The 24315-nt window shown below is 37.3% G+C and overlaps 2 protein-coding genes across 2 annotated transcripts in view; both read right to left on the bottom strand.

The window, feature by feature from the left end:
• Positions 1–21157, bottom strand: part of Muc14A (Mucin 14A) — a 52609-nt gene extending 31452 nt beyond the window's left edge. Inside the window, exons 1-5 of the mRNA NM_167482.4 lie at positions 21086–21157; positions 20669–21024; positions 14580–20163; positions 10924–13788; positions 138–10631 (exon numbers count right to left, since the gene is read on the bottom strand). Coding sequence (NP_727928.3) covers positions 138–10631; positions 10924–13788; positions 14580–20163; positions 20669–21024; positions 21086–21143 — 19357 coding nt within the window. The 5' untranslated portion in view covers positions 21144–21157. The remainder of the gene's footprint in view (positions 1–137; positions 10632–10923; positions 13789–14579; positions 20164–20668; positions 21025–21085) is intronic.
• Positions 21158–21549: 392 nt separating this feature from the next.
• On the bottom strand, positions 21550–24124 carry CG12698 (uncharacterized protein). Its single transcript, NM_132872.2, has 8 exons — positions 23844–24124; positions 23662–23766; positions 23451–23594; positions 23216–23327; positions 23031–23164; positions 22840–22980; positions 22595–22771; positions 21550–22361 (listed from the first exon to the last, which is right to left on the bottom strand). The coding sequence occupies exons 1-8, from the start codon at positions 24042–24044 to the stop codon at positions 21633–21635; spliced, it is 1743 nt and encodes a 580-aa protein (NP_573100.1). The 5' UTR covers positions 24045–24124; the 3' UTR covers positions 21550–21632.
• Positions 24125–24315: the final 191 nt, after the last annotated feature.

Here is a 24315-nt window from a genome sequence, read left to right as displayed (position 1 = left end):
CCATGGCACTTCTGTCATTTGATTTTCTTCTGCACTGGATTTTTGAAATGAACTGCTCTCTTCTGTTGTTAATTGAGGTAAGGATTTTGAATGTTCCGATGTCTCCTCTTGAGCTGTTTGCTCTTCTGCACTCGAACCTGTAAGTAAACTATTGGCTGTTGCAATTGATTGTGGGACAGAAATTGGTAGTGTCCTTGTATCTTCTTGAGAAATGTTGTCTTCATTTAAATTCGGACTCGAAAATATATTCTTTGCTTGTAAACTTGATTGAGAAAGTGATGTTGATAGTGTCCATGGCACTTCTGTCATTTGATTTTCTTCTGCGCTGGATTCTTGAAATGAACTGCTCTCTTCTGTTGTTAATTGAGGTAAGGATTTTGAATGTTCCGATGTCTCCTCTTGAGCTGTTTGCTCTTCTGCACTCGAACCTGTAAGTAAACTATTGGTTGTTGCAATTGATTGTGGGACAGAAATTGGTAGTGTCCTTGTATCTTCTTGAGAAGTTTTGTCTTCATTTACACTCTGACTCGAAAATATATTCTTGGTTTTTGAACTTGATTGAGAAGGTGATGTTGATAGTGTCCATGGCACTTCTGTCGTTTGATTTTCTTCTGCACTGGATTCTTGAAATGAACTGCTCTCTTCTGTTGTTAATTGAGCTAAGGATTTTGAATGTTCCGATGTCTCCTCTTGAGCTGTTTGCTCTTCTGCACTCGAACCTGTAAGTAAACTATTGGCTGTTGCAATTGATTGTGGGACAGAAATTGATGGTGTCCTTGTATCTTCTTGAGAAATGTTGTCTTCATTTAAACTCTGACTCGAAAATATATTCTTTGCTTGTGAACTTGATTGAGAAAGTGATGTTGATAGTGTCCATGGCACTTCTGTCATTTGATTTTCTTCTGCACTGGATTTTTGAAATGAACTGCTCTCTTCTGTTGTTAATTGAGGTAAGGATTTTGAATGTTCCGATGTCTCCTCTTGAGCTGTTTGCTCTTCTGCACTCGAACCTGTAAGTAAACTATTGGCTGTTGCAATTGATTGTGGGACAGAAATTGATGGTGTCCTTGTATCTTCTTGAGAAATGTTGTCTTCATTTAAACTCTGACTCGAAAATATATTCTTTGCTTGTGAACTTGATTGAGAAAGTGATGTTGATAGTGTCCATGGCACTTCTGTCATTTGATTTTCTTCTGCACTGGATTTTTGAAATGAACTGCTTTCTTCTGTTGTTAATTGAGGTAAGGAGTTTGAAAGTTCCGATGTCTCCTCTTGAGCTGTTTGCTCTTCTGCACTCGAACCTGTAAGTAAACTATTGGCTGTTGCAATTGATTGTGGGACAGAAATTGATAGTGTCCTTGTATCTTCTTGAGAAGTTTTGTCTTCATTTACACTTTGACTCGAAAATATATTCTTTGTTATTGAACTTGATTGAGAAAGTGATGTTAAAACTGTCCATGGCACTTCTGTCATTTGATTTTCTTCTGCACTGGATTCTTGAAATGAACTGCTCTCTTCTGTTGTTAATTGAGGTAAGGATTTTGAATGTTCCGATGTCTCCTCTTGAGCTGTTTGCTCTTCTGCACTCGAACCTGTAAGTAAACTATTGGCTGTTGCAATTGATTGTGGGACAGAAATTGGTAGTGTCCTTGTATCTTCTTGAGAAATGTTGTCTTCATTTGAACTCGGACTCGAAAATATATTCTTTGCTTGTGAACTTGATTGAGAAAGTGATGTTGATAGTGTCCATGGCACTTCTGTCATTTGATTTTCTTCTGCACTGGATTTTTGAAATGAACTGCTCTCTTCTGTTGTTAATTGAGGTAAGGATTTTGAATCTTCCGATGTCTCCTCTTGAGCTGTTTGCTCTTCTGCACTCGAACCTGTAAGTAAACTATTGGCTGTTGCAATTGATTGTGGGACAGAAATTGATAGTGTCCTTGTATCTTCTTGAGAAGTTTTGTCTTCATTTACACTCTGACTCGAAAATATATTCTTTGTTTTTGAACTTGATTGAGAAAGTGATGTTGATAGTGTCCATGGCACTTCTGTCATTTGATTTTCTTCTGCACTGGATTCTTGAAATGAACTGCTCTCTTCTGTTGTTAATTGAGGTAAGGATTTTGAATGTTCCGATGTCTCCTCTTGAGCTGTTTGCTCTTCTGCACTCGAACCTGTAAGTAAACTATTGGCTGTTGCAATTGATTGTGGGACAGAAATTGGTAGTGTCCTTGTATCTTCTTGAGAAATGTTGTCTTCATTTAAACTCGGACTCGAAAATATATTCTTTCCTTGTAAACTTGATTGAGAAAGTGATGTTGATAGTGTCCATGGCACTTCTGTCGTTTGATTTTCTTCTGCACTGGATTCTAGAAATGAACTGCTCTCTTCTGTTGTTAATTGAGGTAAGGGTTTTGAATGTTCCGATGTCTCCTCTTGAGCTGTTTGCTCTTCTGCACTCGAACCTGTAAGTAAACTATTGGTTGTTGCAATTGATTGTGGGACAGAAATTGGTAGTGTCCTTGTATCTTCTTGAGAAGTTTTGTCTTCATTTACACTCTGACTCGAAAATATATTCTTGGTTTTTGAACTTGATTGAGAAGGTGATGTTGATAGTGTCCATGGCACTTCTGTCGTTTGATTTTCTTCTGCACTGGATTCTTGAAATGAACTGCTCTCTTCTGTTGTTAATTGAGGTAAGGATTTTGAATGTTCCGATGTCTCCTCTTGAGCTGTTTGCTCTTCTGCACTCGAACCTGTAAGTAAACTATTGGCTGTTGCAATTGATTGTGGGACAGAAATTGATGGTGTCCTTGTATCTTCTTGAGAAATGTTGTCTTCATTTAAACTCTGACTCGAAAATATATTCTTTGCTTGTGAACTTGATTGAGAAAGTGATGTTGATAGTGTCCATGGCACTTCTGTCATTTGATTTTCTTCTGCACTGGATTTTTGAAATGAACTGCTCTCTTCTGTTGTTAATTGAGGTAAGGATTTTGAATGTTCCGATGTCTCCTCTTGAGCTGTTTGCTCTTCTGCACTCGAACCTGTAAGTAAACTATTGGCTGTTGCAATTGATTGTGGGACAGAAATTGATGGTGTCCTTGTATCTTCTTGAGAAATGTTGTCTTCATTTAAACTCTGACTCGAAAATATATTCTTTGCTTGTGAACTTGATTGAGAAAGTGATGTTGATAGTGTCCATGGCACTTCTGTCGTTTGATTTTCTTCTGCACTGGATTCTTGAAATGAACTGCTCTCTTCTGTTGTTAATTGAGGTAAGGATTTTGAATGTTCCGATGTCTCCTCTTGAGCTGTTTGCTCTTCTGCACTCGAACCTGTAAGTAAACTATTGGCTGTTGCAATTGATTGTGGGACAGAAATTGGTAGTGTCCTTGTATCTTCTTGAGAAATGTTGTCTTCATTTAAACTCGGACTCGAAAATATATTCTTTGCTTGTAAACTTGATTGAGAAAGTGATGTTGATAGTGTCCATGGCACTTCTGTCGTTTGATTTTCTTCTGCACTGGATTCTAGAAATGAACTGCTCTCTTCTGTTGTTAATTGAGGTAAGGATTTTGAATGTTCCGATGTCTCCTCTTGAGCTGTTTGCTCTTCTGCACTCGAACCTGTAAGTAAACTATTGGTTGTTGCAATTGATTGTGGGACAGAAATTGGTAGTGTCCTTGTATCTTCTTGAGAAGTTTTGTCTTCATTTACACTCTGACTCGAAAATATATTCTTGGTTTTTGAACTTGATTGAGAAGGTGATGTTGATAGTGTCCATGGCACTTCTGTCGTTTGATTTTCTTCTGCACTGGATTCTTGAAATGAACTGCTCTCTTCTGTTGTTAATTGAGGTAAGGATTTTGAATGTTTAGATGTCTCCTCTTGAGCTGTTTGCTCTTCTGCACTCGAACCTGTAAGTAAACTATTGGCTGTTGCAATTGATTGTGGGACAGAAATTGGTAGTGTCCTTGTATCTTCTTGAGAAGTTTTGTCTTCATTTACACTCTGACTCGAAAATATATTCTTGGTTTTTGAACTTGATTGAGAAGGTGATGTTGATAGTGTCCATGGCACTTCAGTCGTTTGATTTTCTTCTGCACTGGATTCTAGAAATGAACTGCTCTCTTCTGTTGTTAATTGAGGTAAGGATTTTGAATGTTCCGATGTCTCCTCTTGAGCTGTTTGCTCTTCTGCACTCGAACCTGTAAGTAAACTATTGGTTGTTGCAATTGATTGTGGGACAGAAATTGGTAGTGTCCTTGTATCTTCTTGAGAAGTTTTGTCTTCATTTACACTCTGACTCGAAAATATATTCTTGGTTTTTGAACTTGATTGAGAAGGTGATGTTGATAGTGTCCATGGCACTTCAGTCGTTTGATTTTCTTCTGCACTGGATTCTAGAAATGAACTGCTCTCTTCTGTTGTTAATTGAGGTAAGGATTTTGAATGTTCCGATGTCTCCTCTTGAGCTGTTTGCTCTTCTGCACTCGAACCTGTAAGTAAACTATGGGCTGTTGCAATTGATTGTGGGACAGAAATTGATGGTGTCCTTGTATCTTCTTGAGAAGTTTTGTCTTCATTTAAACTCTGACTCGAAAATATATTCTTTGCTTGTGAACTTGATTGAGAAAGTGATGTTGATAGTGTCCATGGCACTTCTGTCGTTTGATTTTCTTCTGCACTGGATTCTTGAAATGAACTGCTCTCTTCTGTTGTTAATTGAGGTAAGGATTTTGAATGTTCCGATGTCTCCTCTTGAGCTGTTTGCTCTTCTGCACTCGAACCTGTAAGTAAACTATTGGCTGTTGCAATTGATTGTGGGACAGAAATTGGTAGTGTCCTTGTATCTTCTTGAGAAATGTTGTCTTCATTTAAACTCGGACTCGAAAATATATTCTTTGCTTGTAAACTTGATTGAGAAAGTGATGTTGATAGTGTCCATGGCACTTCTGTCGTTTGATTTTCTTCTGCACTGGATTCTAGAAATGAACTGCTCTCTTCTGTTGTTAATTGAGGTAAGGATTTTGAATGTTCCGATGTCTCCTCTTGAGCTGTTTGCTCTTCTGCACTCGAACCTGTAAGTAAACTATTGGTTGTTGCAATTGATTGTGGGACAGAAATTGGTAGTGTCCTTGTATCTTCTTGAGAAGTTTTGTCTTCATTTACACTCTGACTCGAAAATATATTCTTGGTTTTTGAACTTGATTGAGAAGGTGATGTTGATAGTGTCCATGGCACTTCAGTCGTTTGATTTTCTTCTGCACTGGATTCTAGAAATGAACTGCTCTCTTCTGTTGTTAATTGAGGTAAGGATTTTGAATGTTCCGATGTCTCCTCTTGAGCTGTTTGCTCTTCTGCACTCGAACCTGTAAGTAAACTATGGGCTGTTGCAATTGATTGTGGGACAGAAATTGGTAGTGTCCTTGTATCTTCTTGAGAAATGTTGTCTTCATTTAAACTCGGACTCGAAAATATATTCTTTGCTTGTAAACTTGATTGAGAAAGTGATATTGATAGTGTCCATGGCACTTCTGTCGTTTGATGTTCTTCTGCACTGGATTTTTGAAATGAACTGCTCTCTTCTCTTGTTAATTGAGGTAAGGATTTTGAAAGTTCCGATGTCTCCTCTTGAGCTGTTTGCTCTTCTGCACTCGAACCTGTAAGTAAACTATTGGCTGTTGCAATTGATTGTGGGACAGAAATTGATGGTGTCCTTGTATCTTCTTGAGAAGTTTTGTCTTCATTTACACTCTGACTCGAAAATATATTCTTTGTTTTTGATCTTGATTGAGAAAGTGATGTTGATACTGTCCATGGCACTTCGGTCATTTGATTTTCTTCTGCACTGGATTCTTGAAATGAACTGCTCTCTTCTGTTGTTAATTGAGGTAAGGATTTTGAAAGTTCCGATGTCTCCTCTTGAGCTGTTTGCTCTTCTGCACTCGAACCTGTAAGTAAACTATTGGCTGTTGCAATTGATTGTGGGACAGAAATTGAAAGTGTCCTTGTATCTTCTTGAGAAGTTTTGTCTTCATTTACACTCTGACTCGAAAATATATTCTTTGTTTTTGATCTTGATTGAGAAAGTGATGTTGATACTGTCCATGGCACTTCGGTCATTTGATTTTCTTCTGCACTGGATTCTTGAAATGAACTGCTCTCTTCTGTTGTTAATTGAGGTAAGGATTTTGAAAGTTCCGATGTCTCCTCTTGAGCTGTTTGCTCTTCTGCACTCGAACCTGTAAGTAAACTATTGGCTGTTGCAATTGATTGTGGGACAGAAATTGGTAGTGTCCTTGTATCTTCTTGAGAAGTTTTGTCTTCATTTACACTCTGACTCGAAAATATATTCTTTGTTTTTGAACTTGATTGAGAAAGTGATGTTAAAACTGTCCATGGCACTTCTGTCGTTTGATTTTCTTCTGCACTGGATTCTTGAAATGAACTGCTCTCTTCTGTTGTTAATTGAGGTAAGGATTTTGAAAGTTCCGATGTCTCCTCTTGAGCTGTTTGCTCTTCTGCACTCGAACCTGTAAGTAAACTATTGGCTGTTGTACTTGATTGTGGGACAGATATTGATGGTGTCCTTGTATCTTCTTGAGAAGTTTTGTCTTCATTTACAATCTGACTCGAAAATATATTCTTTGCTTCTGAACTTGATTGAGAAAGTGATGTTGATAGTGTCCATGGCACTTCTGTCATTTGATTTTCTTCTGCACTGGATTTTTGAAATGAACTGCTCTCTTCTGTTGTTAATTGAGGTAAGGATTTTGAAAGTTCCGATGTCTCCTCTTGAGCTGTTGGCTCTTCTGCACTCGAACCTGTAAGTAATCTATTTGCTGTTGTACTTGATTGTGGGACAGATATTGATGGTGTCCTTGTATCTTCTTGAGAAATGTTGTCTTCATTTACACTTTGACTCGAAAATATATTCTTTGTTTTTGAACTTGATTGGGAAAGTGATGTTGATAGTGTCCATGGCACTTCTGTCGTTTGATTTTCTTCTGCACTGGATTCTTGAAATGAACTGCTCTCTTCTGTTGTTAATTGAGGTAAGGATTTTGAATCTTCCGATGTCTCCTCTTGAGCTGTTTGCTCTTCTGCACTCGAACCTGTAAGTAAACTATTGGCTGTTGCAATTGATTGTGGGACAGAAATTGAAAGTGTCCTTGTATCTTCTTGAGAAGTTTTGTCTTCATTTACACTCTGACTCGAAAATATATTCTTTGTTTTTGAACTTGATTGAGAAAGTGATGTTGATACTGTCCATGGCACTTCGGTCATTTGATTTTCTTCTGCACTGGATTTTTGAAATGAACTGCTTTCTTCTGTTGTTAATTGAGGTAAGGATTTTGAAAGTTCCGATGTCTCCTCTTGAGCTGTTTGCTCTTCTGCACTCGAACCTGTAAGTAAACTATTGGCTGTTGTACTTGATTGTGGGACAGATATTGATGGTGTCCTTGTATCTTCTTGAGAAGTTTTGTCTTCATTTACAATCTGACTCGAAAATATATTCTTTGCTTCTGAACTTGATTGAGAAAGTGATGTTGATAGTGTCCATGGCACTTCTGTCATTTGATTTTCTTCTGCACTGGATTTTTGAAATGAACTGCTTTCTTCTGTTGTTAATTGAGGTAAGGATTTTGAAAGTTCCGATGTCTCCTCTTGAGCTGTTTGCTCTTCTGCAATCGAACCTGTAAGTAATCTATTTGCTGTTGTACTTGATTGTGAGACAGAAATTGATAGTGTCCTTGTATCTTCTTGAGAAATTTTGTCTTCATTTACACTTTGACTCGAAAATATATTCTTTGTTTTTGAACTTGATTGAGAAGGTGATGTTGATAGTGTCCATGGCACTTCTGTCGTTTGATGTTCTTCTGCACTGGATTTTTGAAATGAACTGCTTTCTTCTGTTGTTAATTGAGGTAAGGATTTTGAAAGTTCCGATGTCTCCTCTTGAGCTGTTTGCTCTTCTGCACTCGAACCTGTAAGTAAGCTATTGGCTGTTGTACTTGATTGTGGGACAGAAATTGATGGTGTCCTTGTATCTTCTTGAGAAGTTTTGTCATCATTTACACTCTGACTCGAAAATATATTCTTTGCTTCTGAACTTGATTGAGAAAGTGATGTTGATAGTGTCCATGGCACTTCTGTCATTTGATTTTCTTCTGCACTGGATTTTTGAAATGAACTGCTTTCTTCTGTTGTTAATTGAGGTAAGGATTTTGAAAGTTCCGATGTCTCCTCTTGAGCTGTTTGCTCTTCTGCAATCGAACCTGTAAGTAATCTATTTGCTGTTGTACTTGATTGTGAGACAGAAATTGATAGTGTCCTTGTATCTTCTTGAGAAATTTTGTCTTCATTTACACTTTGACTCGAAAATATATTCTTTGTTTTTGAACTTGATTGAGAAGGTGATGTTGATAGTGTCCATGGCACTTCTGTCGTTTGATGTTCTTCTGCACTGGATTCTTGAAATGAACTGCTCTCTTCTGTTGTTAATTGAGGTAAGGATTTTGAATGTTCCGATGTCTCCTCTTGAGCTGTTGGCTCTTCTGCACTCGAACCTGTAAGTAATCTATTTGCTGTTGTACTTGATTGTGGGACAGAAATTGATGGTGTCCTTGTATCTTCTTGAGAAGTTTTGTCATCATTTACACTCTGACTCGAAAATATATTCTTTGCTTCTGAACTTGATTGAGAAAGTGATGTTGATAGTGTCCATGGCACTTCTGTCATTTGATTTTCTTCTGCACTGGATTCTTGAAATGAACTGCTCTCTTCTGTTGTTAATTGAGGTAAGGATTTTGAAAGTTCCGATGTCTCCTCTTGAGCTGTTGGCTCTTCTGCACCCGAACCTGTAAGTAATCTATTTGCTGTTGTACTTGATTGTGGGACAGATATTGATGGTGTCCTTGTATCTTCTTGAGAAATGTTGTCTTCATTTACACTTTGACTCGAAAATATATTCTTTGTTTTTGAACTTGATTGGGAAAGTGATGTTGATAGTGTCCATGGCACTTCTGTCATTTGATTTTCTTCTGCACTGGATTCTTGAAATGAACTGCTCTCTTCTGTTGTTAATTGAGGTAAGGATTTTGAAAGTTCCGATGTCTCCTCTTGAGCTGTTGGCTCTTCTGCACTCGAACCTGTAAGTAATCTATTTGCTGTTGTACTTGATTGTGGGACAGATATTGATGGTGTCCTTGTATCTTCTTGAGAAATGTTGTCTTCATTTACACTTTGACTCGAAAATATATTCTTTGTTTTTGAACTTGATTGGGAAAGTGATGTTGATAGTGTCCATGGCACTTCTGTCATTTGATTTTCTTCTGCACTGGATTCTTGAAATGAACTGCTCTCTTCTGCTGTTAATTGAGGTAAGGATTTTGAAAGTTCCGATGTCTCCTCTTGAGCTGTTGGCTCTTCTGCACTCGAACCTGTAAGTAATCTATTTGCTGTTGTACTTGATTGTGGGACAGATATTGATGGTGTCCTTGTATCTTCTTGAGAAATGTTGTCTTCATTTACACTTTGACTCGAAAATATATTCTTTGCTTCTGAACTTGATTGAGAAAGTGATGTTGATAGTGTCCATGGCACTTCTGTCGTTTGATGTTCTTCTGCACTGGATTCTTGAAATGAACTGCTCTCTTCTGTTGTTAATTGAGGTAAGGATTTTGAATGTTCCGATGTCTCCTCTTGAGCTGTTTGCTCTTCTGCAATCGAACCTGTAAGTAATCTATTTGCTGTTGTACTTGATTGTGGGACAGAAATTGGTAGTGTCCTTGTATCTTCTTGAGAAATGTTGTCTTCATTTACACTTTGACTCGAAAATATATTCTTTGCTTCTGAACTTGATTGAGAAAGTGATGTTGATAGTGTCCATGGCACTTCTGTCGTTTGATGTTCTTCTGCACTGGATTCTTGAAATGAACTGCTCTCTTCTGTTGTTAATTGAGGTAAGGATTTTGAAAGTTCCGATGTCTCCTCTTGAGCTGTTGGCTCTTCTGCACTCGAACCTGTAAGTAATCTATTTGCTGTTGTACTTGATTGTGGGACAGATATTGATGGTGTCCTTGTATCTTCTTGAGAAATGTTGTCTTCATTTACACTTTGACTCGAAAATATATTCTTTGCTTCTGAACTTGATTGAGAAAGTGATGTTGATAGTGTCCATGGCACTTCTGTCGTTTGATGTTCTTCTGCACTGGATTCTTGAAATGAACTGCTCTCTTCTGTTGTTAATTGAGGTAAGGATTTTGAATGTTCCGATGTCTCCTCTTGAGCTGTTTGCTCTTCTGCAATCGAACCTGTAAGTAATCTATTTGCTGTTGTACTTGATTGCGGGACAGAAATTGGTAGTGTCCTTGTATCTTCTTGAGAAATGTTGTCTTCATTTACACTCAGACTCGAAAATATATTCTTTGTTTTTGAACTTGATTTAGAAAGTGATGTTGATAGTGTCCATGGCACTTCTGTCATATGATTTTCCTTTGCACTGGATTCTTGAAATGAACTGCTTTCTTCTGTTGTTAATTGAGGTAAGGATTCTGAAAGTTCCGATGTCTCCTCTTGAGCTGTTTGCTCTTCTGCACTCGAACCTGTAAGTAAACTATTGGCTGTTGCAATTGATTGCGGGACAGAAATTGATGGTGTCCTTGTATCTTCTTGAGAAATGTTGTCTTCATTTAAACTCGGACTCGAAAATATATTCTTTGCTTGTGAACTTGATTGAGAAAGTGATGTTGATAGTGTCCATGGCACTTCTGTCATTTATTCTCTTTTATTTTTTTATTTTCTCTTCTGCACTGGATTCTTGAAATGAACTGCTCTCTTCTGTTGTTAATTGAGGTAAGGATTTTGAATGTTCCGATGTCTCCTCTTGAGCTGTTTGCTCTTCTGCAATCGAACCTGTAAGTAATCTATTTGCTGTTGTACTTGATTGTGGGACAGAAATTGGTAGTGTCCTTGTATCTTCTTGAGAAATGTTGTCTTCATTTACACTTTGACTCGAAAATATATTCTTTGGTTCTGAACTTGATTGAGAAAGTGATGTTGATAGTGTCCATGGCACTTCTGTCGTTTGATGTTCTTCTGCACTGGATTCTTGAAATGAACTGCTCTCTTCTGTTGTTAATTGAGGTAAGGATTTTGAAAGTTCCGATGTCTCCTCTTGAGCTGTTGGCTCTTCTGCACTCGAACCTGTAAGTAATCTATTTGCTGTTGTACTTGATTGTGGGACAGATATTGATGGTGTCCTTGTATCTTCTTGAGAAATGTTGTCTTCATTTACACTTTGACTCGAAAATATATTCTTTGTTTTTGAACTTGATTGGGAAAGTGATGTTGATAGTGTCCATGGCACTTCTGTCATTTGATTTTCTTCTGCACTGGATTCTTGAAATGAACTGCTCTCTTCTGTTGTTAATTGAGGTAAGGATTTTGAAAGTTCCGATGTCTCCTCTTGAGCTGTTGGCTCTTCTGCACTCGAACCTGTAAGTAATCTATTTGCTGTTGTACTTGATTGTGGGACAGATATTGATGGTGTCCTTGTATCTTCTTGAGAAATGTTGTCTTCATTTAAGCTCTGACTCGAAAATATATTCTTTGCTTGTGAACTTGATTGGGAAAGTGATGTTGATAGTGTCCATGGCACTTCTGTCATTTGATTTTCTTCTGCACTGGATTCTTGAAATGAACTGCTCTCTTCTGTTGTTAATTGAGGTAAGGATTTTGAATGTTCCGATGTCTCCTCTTGAGCTGTTTGCTCTTCTGCAATCGAACCTGTAAGTAATCTATTTGCTGTTGTACTTGATTGTGGGACAGAAATTGGTAGTGTCCTTGTATCTTCTTGAGAAATGTTGTCTTCATTTACACTCTGACTCGAAAATATATTCTTTGTTTTTGAACTTTGATTTTCTTCTGCACTGAATTTTTGAAATGAACTACTTTCTTCTGTTGTTAATTGAGGTAAGGATTTTGAAAGTTCCGATGTCTCCTCTTGAGCTGTTTGCTCTTCTGCACTCGAACCTGCAAGTAAGCTATTGGCTGTTGCAATTGATTGCGGGACAGAAATTGATGGTGTCCTTGTATCTTCTTGAGAAATGTTGTCTTCATTTACACTCTGACTCGAAAATATATTCTTTGTTTTTGAACTTGATTGAGAAAGTGATGTTGTTAGTGTCCATGGCACTTCTGTCATTTGATTTTCTTCTGCACTGGATTCTTGAAATGAACTGCTTTCTTCTGTTGTTAATTGAGGTAAGGATTTTGAAAGTTCCGATGTCTCCTCTTGAGCTGTTTGCTCTTCTGCACTCGAACCTGTAAGTAAACTATTGGTTGTTGCAATTGATTGTGGGACAGAAATTGATAGTGTCCTTGTATCTTCTTGAGAAATGTTGTCGTCATTTACACTCTGACTCGAAAATATATTCTTTGTTTTTGAACTTGATTGAGAACGTGATGTTGATAGTGTCCATGGCACTTCGGTCATTTGATTTTCTTCTGCACTGGATTCTTGAAATGAACTGCTTTCTTCTGTTGTTAATTGAGGTAAGGATTTTGAAAGTTCCGATGTCTCCTCTTGAGCTGTTTGCTCTTCTGCACTCGAACCTGTAAGTAAACTTTTGGCTGTTGCAATTGATTGCGGGACAGAAATTGATGGTGTCCTTGTATCTTCTTGAGAAATGTTGTCTTCATTTACACTCAGACTCGAAAATATATTCTTTGTTTTTGAACTTGATTTAGAAAGTGATGTTGATAGTGTCCATGGCACTTCTGTCATATGATTTTCCTTTGCACTGGATTCTTGAAATGAACTGCTTTCTTCTGTTGTTAATTGAGGTAAGGATTCTGAAAGTTCCGATGTCTCCTCTTGAGCTGTTTGCTCTTCTGCACTCGAACCTGTAAGTAAACTATTGGCTGTTGCAATTGATTGCGGGACAGAAATTGATGGTGTCCTTGTATCTTCTTGAGAAATGTTGTCTTCATTTACACTCTGACTCGAAAATATATTCTTTGTTTTTGAACTTGATTGAGAAAGTGATGTTGTTAGTGTCCATGGCACTTCTGTCATTTGATTTTCTTCTGCACTGGATTCTTGAAATGAACTGCTTTCTTCTGTTGTTAATTGAGGTAAGGATTTTGAAAGTTCCGATGTCTCCTCTTGAGCTGTTTGCTCTTCTGCACTCGAACCTGTAAGTAAACTATTGGCTGTTGCAATTGATTGTGGAACAGAAATTGATGGTGTCCTTGTATCTTCTTGAGAAATGTTGTCTTCATTTACACTCTGACTCGAAAATATATTCTTTGTTTTTGAACTTGATTGAGAAAGTGATGTTGATAGTGTCCATGGCACTTCTGTCATTTCATTTTCTTCTGCACTGGATTCTTGAAGTGAACTGCTCTCTTCTGTTGTTAATTGAGGTAAGGATTTTGAAAGTTCCGATGTCTCCTCTTGAGCTGTTTGCTCTTCTGCACTCGAACCTGTAAGTAAACTATTGGCTGTTGCAATTGATTGTGGAACAGAAATTGATGGTGTCCTTGTATCTTCTTGAGAAATGTTGTCTTCATTTACACTCTGACTCGAAAATATATTCTTTGTTTTTGAACTTGATTGAGAAAGTGATGTTGATAGTGTCCATGGCACTTCTGTCATTTGATTTTCTTCTGCACTGGATTCTTGAAATGAACTGCTTTCTTCTGTTGTTAATTGAGGTAAGGATTTTGAAAGTTCTGATGTTTCCTCTTGAGCTGTTTGCTCTTCTGCACTCGAACCTGTAAGTAAACTATTGGCTGTTGCAATTGATTGCGGGACAGAAATTGATGGTGTCCTTGTATCTTCTTGAGAAATGTTGTCTTCATTTACACTCTGACTCGAAAATATATTCTCTGTTTTTGAACTTGATTTAGAAAGTGATGTTGATAGTGTCCATGGCACTTCGGTCATTTGATTTTCTTCTGCACTGGATTCTTGAAATGAACTGCTTTCTTCTGTTGTTAATTGAGGTAAGGATTTTGAAAGTTCCGATGTCTCCTCTTGAGCTGTTTGCTCTTCTGCACTCGAACCTGTAAGTAAACTATTGGCTGTTGCAATTGATTGCGGGACAGAAATTGATGGTGTCCTTGTATCTTCTTGAGAAATGTTGTCTTCATTTACACTCTGACTCGAAAATATATTCTTTGTTTTTGAACTTGATTGAGAAAGTGATGTTGATAGTGTCCATGGCACTTCTGTCATTTGATTTTCTTCTGCACTGGATTCTTGAAATGAACTGCTTTCTTCTGTTGTTAATTGAGGTAAGGATTTTGAAAGTTCCGATGTCTCCTCTTGAGCTGTTTGCTCTTCTGCACTCGAACCTGTAAGTAAACTATTGGTTGTTGCAATTGATTGTGGGACAGAAATTGATAGTGTCCTTGTATCTTCTTGAGAAATGTTGTCGTCATTTACACTCTGACTCGAAAATATATTCTTTGTTTTTGAACTTGATTGAGAACGTGATGTTGATAGTGTCCATGGCACTTCGGTCATTTATCTTCTGCACCTTCTGCACTTCTGCACTCTGCACCTGCACTGCACGCACTGGATTCTTGAAATGAACTGCTTTCTTCTGTTGTTAATTGAGGTAAGGATTTTGAAAGTTCCGATGTCTCCTCTTGAGCTGTTTGCTCTTCTGCACTCGAACCTGTAAGTAAACTTTTGGCTGTTGCAATTGATTGCGGGACAGAAATTGATGGTGTCCTTGTATCTTCTTGAGAAATGTTGTCTTCATTTACACTCAGACTCGAAAATATATTCTTTGTTTTTGAACTTGATTTAGAAAGTGATGTTGATAGTGTCCATGGCACTTCTGTCATATGATTTTCCTTTGCACTGGATTCTTGAAATGAACTGCTTTCTTCTGTTGTTAATTGAGGTAAGGATTCTGAAAGTTCCGATGTCTCCTCTTGAGCTGTTTGCTCTTCTGCACTCGAACCTGTAAGTAAACTATTGGCTGTTGCAATTGATTGCGGGACAGAAATTGATGGTGTCCTTGTATCTTCTTGAGAAATGTTGTCTTCATTTACACTCTGACTCGAAAATATATTCTTTGTTTTTGAACTTGATTGAGAAAGTGATGTTGTTAGTGTCCATGGCACTTCTGTCATTTGATTTTCTTCTGCACTGGATTCTTGAAATGAACTGCTTTCTTCTGTTGTTAATTGAGGTAAGGATTTTGAAAGTTCCGATGTCTCCTCTTGAGCTGTTTGCTCTTCTGCACTCGAACCTGTAAGTAAACTATTGGCTGTTGCAATTGATTGCGGGACAGAAATTGATGGTGTCCTTGTATCTTCTTGAGAAATGTTGTCTTCATTTACACTCTGACTCGAAAATATATTCTCTGTTTTTGAACTTGATTTAGAAAGTGATGTTGATAGTGTCCATGGCACTTCGGTCATTTGATTTTCTTCTGCACTGGATTCTTGAAATGAACTGCTTTCTTCTGTTGTTAATTGAGGTAAGGATTTTGAAAGTTCCGATGTCTCCTCTTGAGCTGTTTGCTCTTCTGCACTCGAACCTGTAAGTAAACTATTGGTTGTTGCAATTGATTGTGGGACAGAAATTGATAGTGTCCTTGTATCTTCTTGAGAAATGTTGTCTTCATTTACACTCTGACTCGAAAATATATTCTTTGTTTTTGAACTTGATTGAGAAAGTGATGTTGATAGTGTCCATGGCACTTCTGTCATATGATTTTCCTTTGCACTGGATTCTTGAAATGAACTGCTTTCTTCTGTTGTTAATTGAGGTAAGGATTCTGAAAGTTCCGATGTCTCCTCTTGAGCTGTTTGCTCTTCTGCACTCGAACCTGTAAGTAAACTATTGGCTGTTGCAATTGATTGTGGGACAGAAATTGATAGTGTCCTTGTATCTTCTTGAGAAGTTTTGTCTTCATTTACACTCAGACTCGAAAATATATTCTTTGTTTTTGAACTTGATTGAGAAAGTGATGTTGTTAGTGTCCATGGCACTTCTGTCATTTGATTTTCTTCTGCACTGGATTCTTGAAATGAACTGCTTTCTTCTGTTGTTAATTGAGGTAAGGATTTTGAAAGTTCCGATGTCTCCTCTTGAGCTGTTTGCTCTTCTGCACTCGAACCTGTAAGTAAACTATTGGCTGTTGCAATTGATTGCGGGACAGAAATTGATGGTGTCCTTGTATCTTCTTGAGAAATGTTGTCGTCATTTACACTCTGACTCGAAAATATATTCTTTGTTTTTGAACTTGATTGAGAAAGTGATGTTGATAGTGTCCATGACACTTCTGTCATATGATTTTCCTTTGCACTGGATTCTTGAAATGAACTGCTTTCTTCTGTTGTTAATTGAGGTAAGGATTTTGAAAGTTCCGATGTCTCCTCTTGAGCTGTTTGCTCTTCTGCACTCGAACCTGTAAGTAAACTATTGGCTGTTGCAATTGATTGCGGGACAGAAATTGATGGTGTCCTTGTATCTTCTTGAGAAATGTTGTCTTCATTTACACTCAGACTCGAAAATATATTCTTTGTTTTTGAACTTGATTGAGAAAGTGATGTTGTTAGTGTCCATGGCACTTCTGTCATTTGATTTTCTTCTGCACTGGATTCTTGAAATGAACTGCTTTCTTCTGTTGTTAGTTGAGGTAAGGATTTTGAAAGTTCCGATGTCTCCTCTTGAGCTGTGTGCTCTTCTGCACTCGAACCTGTAAGTAAACTATTGGCTGTTGCAATTGATTGCGGGACAGAAATTGATAGTGTCCTTGTATCTTCTTGAGAAATGTTGTCTTCATTTACACTCAGACTCGAAAATATATTCTTTGTTTTTGAACTTGATTGAGAAAGTGATGTTGTTAGTGTCCATGGCACTTCTGTCATTTGATTTTCTTCTGCACTGGATTCTTGAAATGAACTGCTTTCTTCTGTTGTTAATTGAGGTAAGGATTCTGAAAGTTCCGATGTCTCCTCTTGATTTGTTTGATTTTCTGCACTCAAATCTGTAAGTAAACTGTGTGCTGTTGTACTTGACTGCGGGAGATAAATATAAAGTGAACTTGCTGTAACACTTTTTAAGCCTTCTGATGTGCTTTCTTTAAGGTTGCATTCACAGATACACGAGTCTTTTCCTATTTCCAATTGGCAAGTACAATCACAGCCATGAAAACTTGATTGTTCAAATTTAATGTTTGATATTGTACTTAGGAAGGGTAAATGGCTTACTCCAGTGATCTGTATTTTTGGTAGGCTACTAGAAGTTGTACTCAAATGGAGTGGAGATTTTGATATATTTTCTTCTTCGTCAAGAGTCGGGTGATCTTTGTCTGTGTTTGAAATTTTGGTTATATCACTGAATAGTGTGCTCGAAGGAGGAACATATTGCGATTGATTTCCAATTTCGCTTTGGTATATTTGATATGGTCCTGTACTCGATATTTGTAATAATGTTGACAGATTTTTATTTTTTCCTTTGGTATTTGTATTTTCTTGCGTACTTTTATATGAAGGTGGATTTGAGGAGTACTGAAGATCTTCGCTTGACACTATTTGGCTTGCTGTTAAGATTGATTCGTCAATAGAATTGGTATCTGTCATACAGTTGCAGGTACACGAGTCATTTCCTTGTTCCAATAGGCAAGTGCATTCGCAAACATTATCTGATGAAAGCTTTGATAGCGTTGTGATTTTATTATCAGTAACACCATTTCCCTTAGTTGTGAGGTCTTTACTAGTTAAAGATTCTGGATTCGCATTTGTGAGTGAATGTGGGGCATTATCTTTCACACTGTGGAGTTTTGTGGGTAATGGCTGATTAGATCTACTTGTCGAGACGTCTGAAGTGCTTTCTTTAAAGTTGCATTCGCAGATACACGAGTCTCTTCCTAATTCCAATTGGCAAGTACAATCACAGCCATGAAAATTTGATTTTTCAAAATGAAAGTTTGATATTGTACTTAAGGAAGGTAAAGACTTTGACTGTTGCTTCTTTTTCTCTAGCGTTCTTGTGGTCGGCCATTTTGGTAGACCACTAGACGTTGTACTCAATACGGGTGGAGATTTTGATAGCTTTTCGATATCGTTTTGGGTTTGATGCATTTTGTATGTGGTTGAAATTTTCATAAGGTCACTAAATTCTGTGTTCAATAGAGGAACAGATTGCGATTGATTTCCCATTTTGTTTTGGGATATTTGATCTGGTCCTGTACTCGAAATTTGTATGGATGTCGAAATAAAATCTGTCATGCAGTTGCATGTACACGAGTCATTTCCTTGTTCTAAAAGGCAAGTGCATTCGCAAACATCATGTGTTTTTACCGGCTCTATCTTTTTTAAGGATGAAAGCTCCGATGGCATTGTGGTTTTTTTACCAGCTAAATTTCCTTTATATGTTACATCGTCAATAGTGAAAGGTTCTGGACTAGCATTGGTTAGTAAAGAAGTACCATTTGGAGCATAATCTTTCATGCTGTGGAGTTTTCGATTCGTTTCTGTGGGTAATGACTGGTTAGATGCACTTGCCGTTACACCTTTCGAGATATCTGAAGTGCTTTTTTTAAGGTTGCATTCGCATATACACGAATCTTTGGCTATTTCCAATTTGCAAGTGCAATCGCACATATTAAGACTTATCGATTTTGTACTTAGCAGGGGTAAAGTTTCTGACTGCTTCTTTTTTACTGTTGGATGATACCCTCCTGTGGTCGATATTGTGTGTAGAGCACCTGGCTGTATATTAAAGTGGGATGCTGCCTCTGCATTTTGTCCTAAATTGATTTTATGGTGTTTTATGTGGTTAATGGATTTTGATAATGTCGTTTTTTCGGTGTGGGTCAATTGACCGTTGTTCGTACTTGGCTGAGTTTCAATCGTCGAAAATTGTAGTGAACTGCCGAGTACTGTAGGCCACTCTGGTAGAAATTCCGAAAGACTCGTTTCTTCTTCCGTATCAAATTGATCGGTTTTCGTATTCAAAACTTTGATAGAACTGTCTGTTACTGCATTTAACTGAAGTACAGATGCAAAACGATTTGTTGATTTCTTAGGAGTCGAAAATTGGAGTTTCTGAAGTGGAGTTTCTGATAGTTTCGTTCGTTCAATAGTGGTTTCAATAGGTACAGTGGTTGTTAGCTCTGAACATTTTATGCATTCGGTTGATGTATATCCAGTTATATCTGAGTTTGGTTCCGGAGCGTCGCTGAATGTTATTGTTTCAAATTCAAATATGATCATTGTTATTATTTCTGTAAAGTAGCCAAATATGATTATCGTTCTTTCTAAAATTGTCGAACCCATTGTTGTTGTGTTATATATACTTATGGGATATTTTATACTAGCACTTGGTGACACAATGTCAGAGCATTCCTCACAAGCTTCCTCCGATGAGGAAGAAAGGAATTCATCATTACTTTCAGTGTACTCTTCAAAAATATTTGAGGCTAGAGAAACACATTCCTCGCATGTTTCCGCAGAATCGAAAGGATTTGTTGTTTCATCTAATGTTTCAGAGCATAATTCACAAGTTGATGTTGAGTCCGAACTTGAAAGATTTATCTTTGCCCTGATTATTGGAGTCTTTTCCATTTGTAACAATCCTTGGTTTCTGGCGAATCTTCCTAAGTTATACGTTTTTGTAAATGGTGAAGGTAAAATATCCTCAATGGGGTTAATCGATTTTTTATTTTTTGATTGGTAATCGCTGATGTTTACTTTTGTAACAGTATGGTTTAAATTATTATCGTTGCTTATGTATCTTGTTAAGTTTTTCCATACATATATATGTTTATCTTTAAAATTAGCCTGATTATGTATTTCCAATACTTCTTGTGAAGCGAAATTTAGTTTTCTGTTATTTTCTAAATGATCTAAATTATCAAAAAGTTCGGGTGTTTCGGTTGCCGACAAATATTCGAAAAATTCAGCTTTTTCCATACTTTTCTTCTTGAGTCCTCGAGGCGTGTTTAATAATGAAATCTTTCGTCTTAGAATCAATAAAAAGAACCGTAGTATTTTTGAGTTAAGGCGAAACCCTATATTAGCCATTTTTAGCTCCTTTGATTTCCATAATTTGTAATCAACAATTCTCCTCTTTGTACTGCTCAATGTTTGAATATGTTCGCATTCAATTTGGGGATTTTGCACCTTGGAATACATTTTTAATGTTATCAGTTTACTAAAATTACTTAATTTTATAAAAAAAAAACTCACCCTTTGCGAACGACTCTTTATATGTAAATTTCCAAGTAGGTTCCATGCGCTTAGAAAAGATTCAGTTATGAATTCAAATAAAGTGAATCGTCTTAAAGTACTTTTCTTACTTATTAATTGCACAAAACACTGTAATTGATTTATATTATCTAAGCTCTGCAGATTTTTAAGGACTTTGGCACTCCGCGAAAAGTTTTCATTTCTCCTAATTCGACTTAGTGAAACGATTAACTTTTTTTCGTCACTTTTGCTAAGTCTTTTTTTTAACATCATATCTGGATTTAACTCTTTATTTATGATTTTATCCGTCTTAAACTTTCTGACAATGGAGTTACTTATGCGAAGGTTATGTTTGATGATATCGTCCTTTAAATATCTCTGCATTAATTGAATTTCTCGACTTAAAAAGTTGCATTCTTATTTCAAACTCACAACTTACCCAAAATAAGTTATAGTTCCAAGCTGGGAAAAGGTTGAAGACTCCATTCCGCCAGCTAAGAATCGTATTTAAGAAGAGCGTCCGATAGTTACTTTTATTTTTGGTTTCTGAAGTAATCTTTGACTTAATGAATTTATGATAGGGAATGTAGTGTAGACGGCATGTTTGATTGTATTTATTATTAAATGACACTTCGGTCATTTTTCTATATCGGTTGGTTAACCTCGTATTATCATAATCAGCAAAACATCCATCGTGCGAAGCCAATGGCTTTAATAAATATAAGAAGAAGCCAAAGTTCAGATTTAAATCTGGATCCTTTACGCGAAGTATTCGTTTTGGATTATAGATGTGTCCTGTTAATAAAAAAAAAAAGAGTAGCGTGATTTTTACAATCGGAAATTTTGGTTTACTCACCTGCGAAAATATAAATAACAAATGCGAGAGTTATCCAAAAACCGATTAATAACTGCATTTTTAAGTCTACTTTTTTAAATCGGCCAAAACTGTTTTCACTTTTGCGAGAGGTAAAATGGGCAAGGTCTTCATTGATAAATAATTATTTTAAATTGAATTTGTATGCCCCATTATTTCCGTACAGACGCTTGAATGCAATTTGTTACAACTCTCAACTACTAACAATAAAATACATGGTTCGTAATTTAAGAAGTGAGACGATTTCACTAGTTTTAACGCGGCCAAACATATACGTAGTTCAATACAATCTTATAAAAAAAACATGTTCCCAACCGAAAAATCGATCAATTTCACTTTAGTTTTTAACAAATCCAAGCTATAATACCCAAGTGCCTTTTTATTAAATTTCAAACACAAATATTTGTGTATTCAAATCGAACAATTCTCTACCCTCAAGGAATTTTGAAAACAATACTAATGATTTAATAATGCTTTAAAGTTGGAAATGTATAAATATATTCAAGTGGCAAGTAAATTGAAGACGAACTTAATTGTCGTCAGATTTTGTCTCCACAATGTGACTTATTATCGGTATATCTTCATGCTTTGTAAAGTTGGCCAATGATTCGTTATTAAGTATGCTACTGATATAGTCACGTCTGAATCTTTCCCATTTTCGTGTCTTGATAAAGTCCTTGAACAAATCCTCCCTGGTTGGAATATTGCACTCGATGTAGAAACGCTGACGCTGCCAGAAGTTACCAGGATTTTGGGCGGGCTCAAAAAGCCAAAAGCGTGGTATCACGATGCATTGCACCGTGGTCCTTGCCATAATCACACGATGTTCCATTTTCTCGCCCAATCCAAAAATTCCCCCGAATGTCAGCGAGCCGACGTCAATGAAATGCGTTTCAAAACCTTCCTGACTGACCGTTTCTTCGACATTTCCCTGTTCCGAAGTACTGGAAGCAGTGAATATTTCGGAACCCTCCGATTCGCTCTCGAATTCGGCGCTGGCGACTGTTGAAATTGTCGGCATATCAGAAGTATCACTATATAATTCCTCGCTAAGATCCTCAGATATGTTGCCTGATTCACCACCCATGCCCATTAGGTAGAACTCATAATGCTTTCGCGTTATCTGACGTTCCGCGTCCCGCCCACGCTGTCGCAATCGCAGCCGTTGGCGTGCTGATTCCTTGGTGGATCTCCTAGATACTGGTTTCTTTATTTCGTCGCAGAGTCGCTGTATCTCCTGAAGTCCCATTTTGCGCAGCTGCCAAATAAGAAAAGAAGCACGCTGTGTTACAAAAAAGTCATATTTAAAATTGAAATTGAATTGTTAAGATCCAAACGATTTGGTTGATAACGATGCACAGATTCCGTATCTGGATGCGAAAAAGGGATATATAACTTGTATACAAAGTTATATACAAAAATGATTGTATATGGTGAACGTGTCGCGAATTTTTTTCATTTTATGATACTGATACTTAATTTAGAGCTCACCTTCCTTTTCTTGCTCTGTTCGTTTTCATCCAGCGATGAGGTGGATTGCACGTACTCGTTAATATCAAAGAGCGGCTCGTTATCGTTTGGACCTGTGTCATCATCCAGGAGAGGTCCAGTTTTGAGATTATAAATGTTTGGCAGCTGGAACACCTTTTCCCGGTTCACCATATTGACCTGTGATGGATAAAACGATACTATATGCATATTTCTGTCAAATTCGAGATTTCTAGCAGATAGCACACCTTCATGTGAAGGCATTGTAGCACCACGCATTCCCCGCTAAGGACAAAATAGACATAGCTCATGGTACCCAAGTCTTCGGTGTAGATCGTCTCCAAGGGCTCGAATTGCTGAATTGTTCCATACTTACTGGCATTTACAATCTTACAAACAAGTTATATTATAATTTCTTTTTATCTACTATTATACTTACCTGTTCTTCGTTGAGAAAGTCAAAATAGTCAAGGGCCCGCAGAGCATCCTTCTTTTCCTGCCACATCTTTTGCATAAACGGTAGAAGAACAATTTTATAGTTCGTATTGAATATAGCCAGGAGTTCGCAATAAGCTGAAAGAATCAAATGCGATTAGGTGTCAAGAAACAAACGAATCGATTTACTTGTGGCGATATAAGTGTTGGTTCTGGGTGTATCTTCCATCACGTCAATATCACCAATGCAATCCCCGGGTCCAAAAATGGCCTCCGTTTGTACGGTAGGACGACTGGAGCCCTAAGAAATATACCATTTTTCAAATAAAAAAGCATATATATTTAATAAGGCATAATTGAAAAATTGTAGCTATAACTATGCAAAGCATATTAGAAAGTATTATATATAATTTGAATAGTTTACCTTTTTATATATGTTCTTAGACATTTCCACCTCACCGGCGATTATAAAATAAATGGTTACGGGAAAATCCTCCTCCTTCATAACAATACGCCCGGGAGATATTGCCATGAATTTGACAATCGGAACAAGACGGGCGCGGACTTTCTAAAAGGGGTAACAGGTCGGATAAGTAATATTATACATATGTACAAATGATCAGCGCGCTACTCACTGGCGGAAATTTTGAAAAGCAAGCCAGATTTGCCACAATGGTGCAGAGCTTTTTCCTCTCATCGACGGAACGCTTAGCATGTGGAGTGCGCAGCAGCGATTTCTCCTGCAATTAAGCAAACACAAAAAGGAATAAACTCTTGAGCTAGCCTTGATATGAAAGAAGAGGTTCGTTGGACTTACGGCCATGGTCATCATGCCCACTTTGCGCTTCTGTCGCAGCATGGCAACGTTCTTCTTCACATTCAGCGATATTCCACCCTCCTCGGGCAGCTCACTTAGCCACTGCATATTCAGTATCACGGATCGGATGAGCTTCTTAAACCGAATCTTGGCTATTTTCTTTCCAGCGCCATCGTGAACATCGCGTTGGCGCTTGGACATGATTATGCCTTCTAAATCCCACTGATGTCGAACTGTTCAGTTCAGAGTATTGTGTCCATATAATAGTATTCGAATGACAAAGATTCGGGCTGCCGCCTGCTGTCTAAATAAGCTTGAAAATATGAAAATATATAAACTTAATTTTACCCCATTTCAGATTTTGACGGCTAACGGTTTTCGTGCGCACAAAAAACATGTGTTATTTTCAAAGTGTTTAAATCATCTTTTGTAATTTCAACACATATTAGCTTTTCATTTAAGAAATGTACAT

This window comes from Drosophila melanogaster, chromosome X, assembly GCF_000001215.4.
Source record: "Drosophila melanogaster chromosome X".
NCBI classification, from domain to species: domain Eukaryota; kingdom Metazoa; phylum Arthropoda; class Insecta; order Diptera; family Drosophilidae; genus Drosophila; species Drosophila melanogaster.
Note: the sequence above shows the minus strand (reverse complement) of the source record. Positions and strands in the feature narration are given on the sequence as shown.

Excerpts from the sequence above, each read along its gene's own strand:
- CG12698 (NM_132872.2), bottom strand. The coding sequence starts at position 24,044 with ATGTCCAAGCGCCAACGCGATGTTCACGATGGCGCTGGAAAGAAAATA. Across the intron at positions 23,767-23,843 it reads TGGGCATGATGACCATGGCC|GAGAAATCGCTGCTGCGCAC; the intron begins GTAAGTCCAACG and ends GCTTAATTGCAG. Across the intron at positions 22,772-22,839 it reads TACAATGCCTTCACATGAAG|GTCAATATGGTGAACCGGGA; the intron begins GTGTGCTATCTG and ends TATCCATCACAG.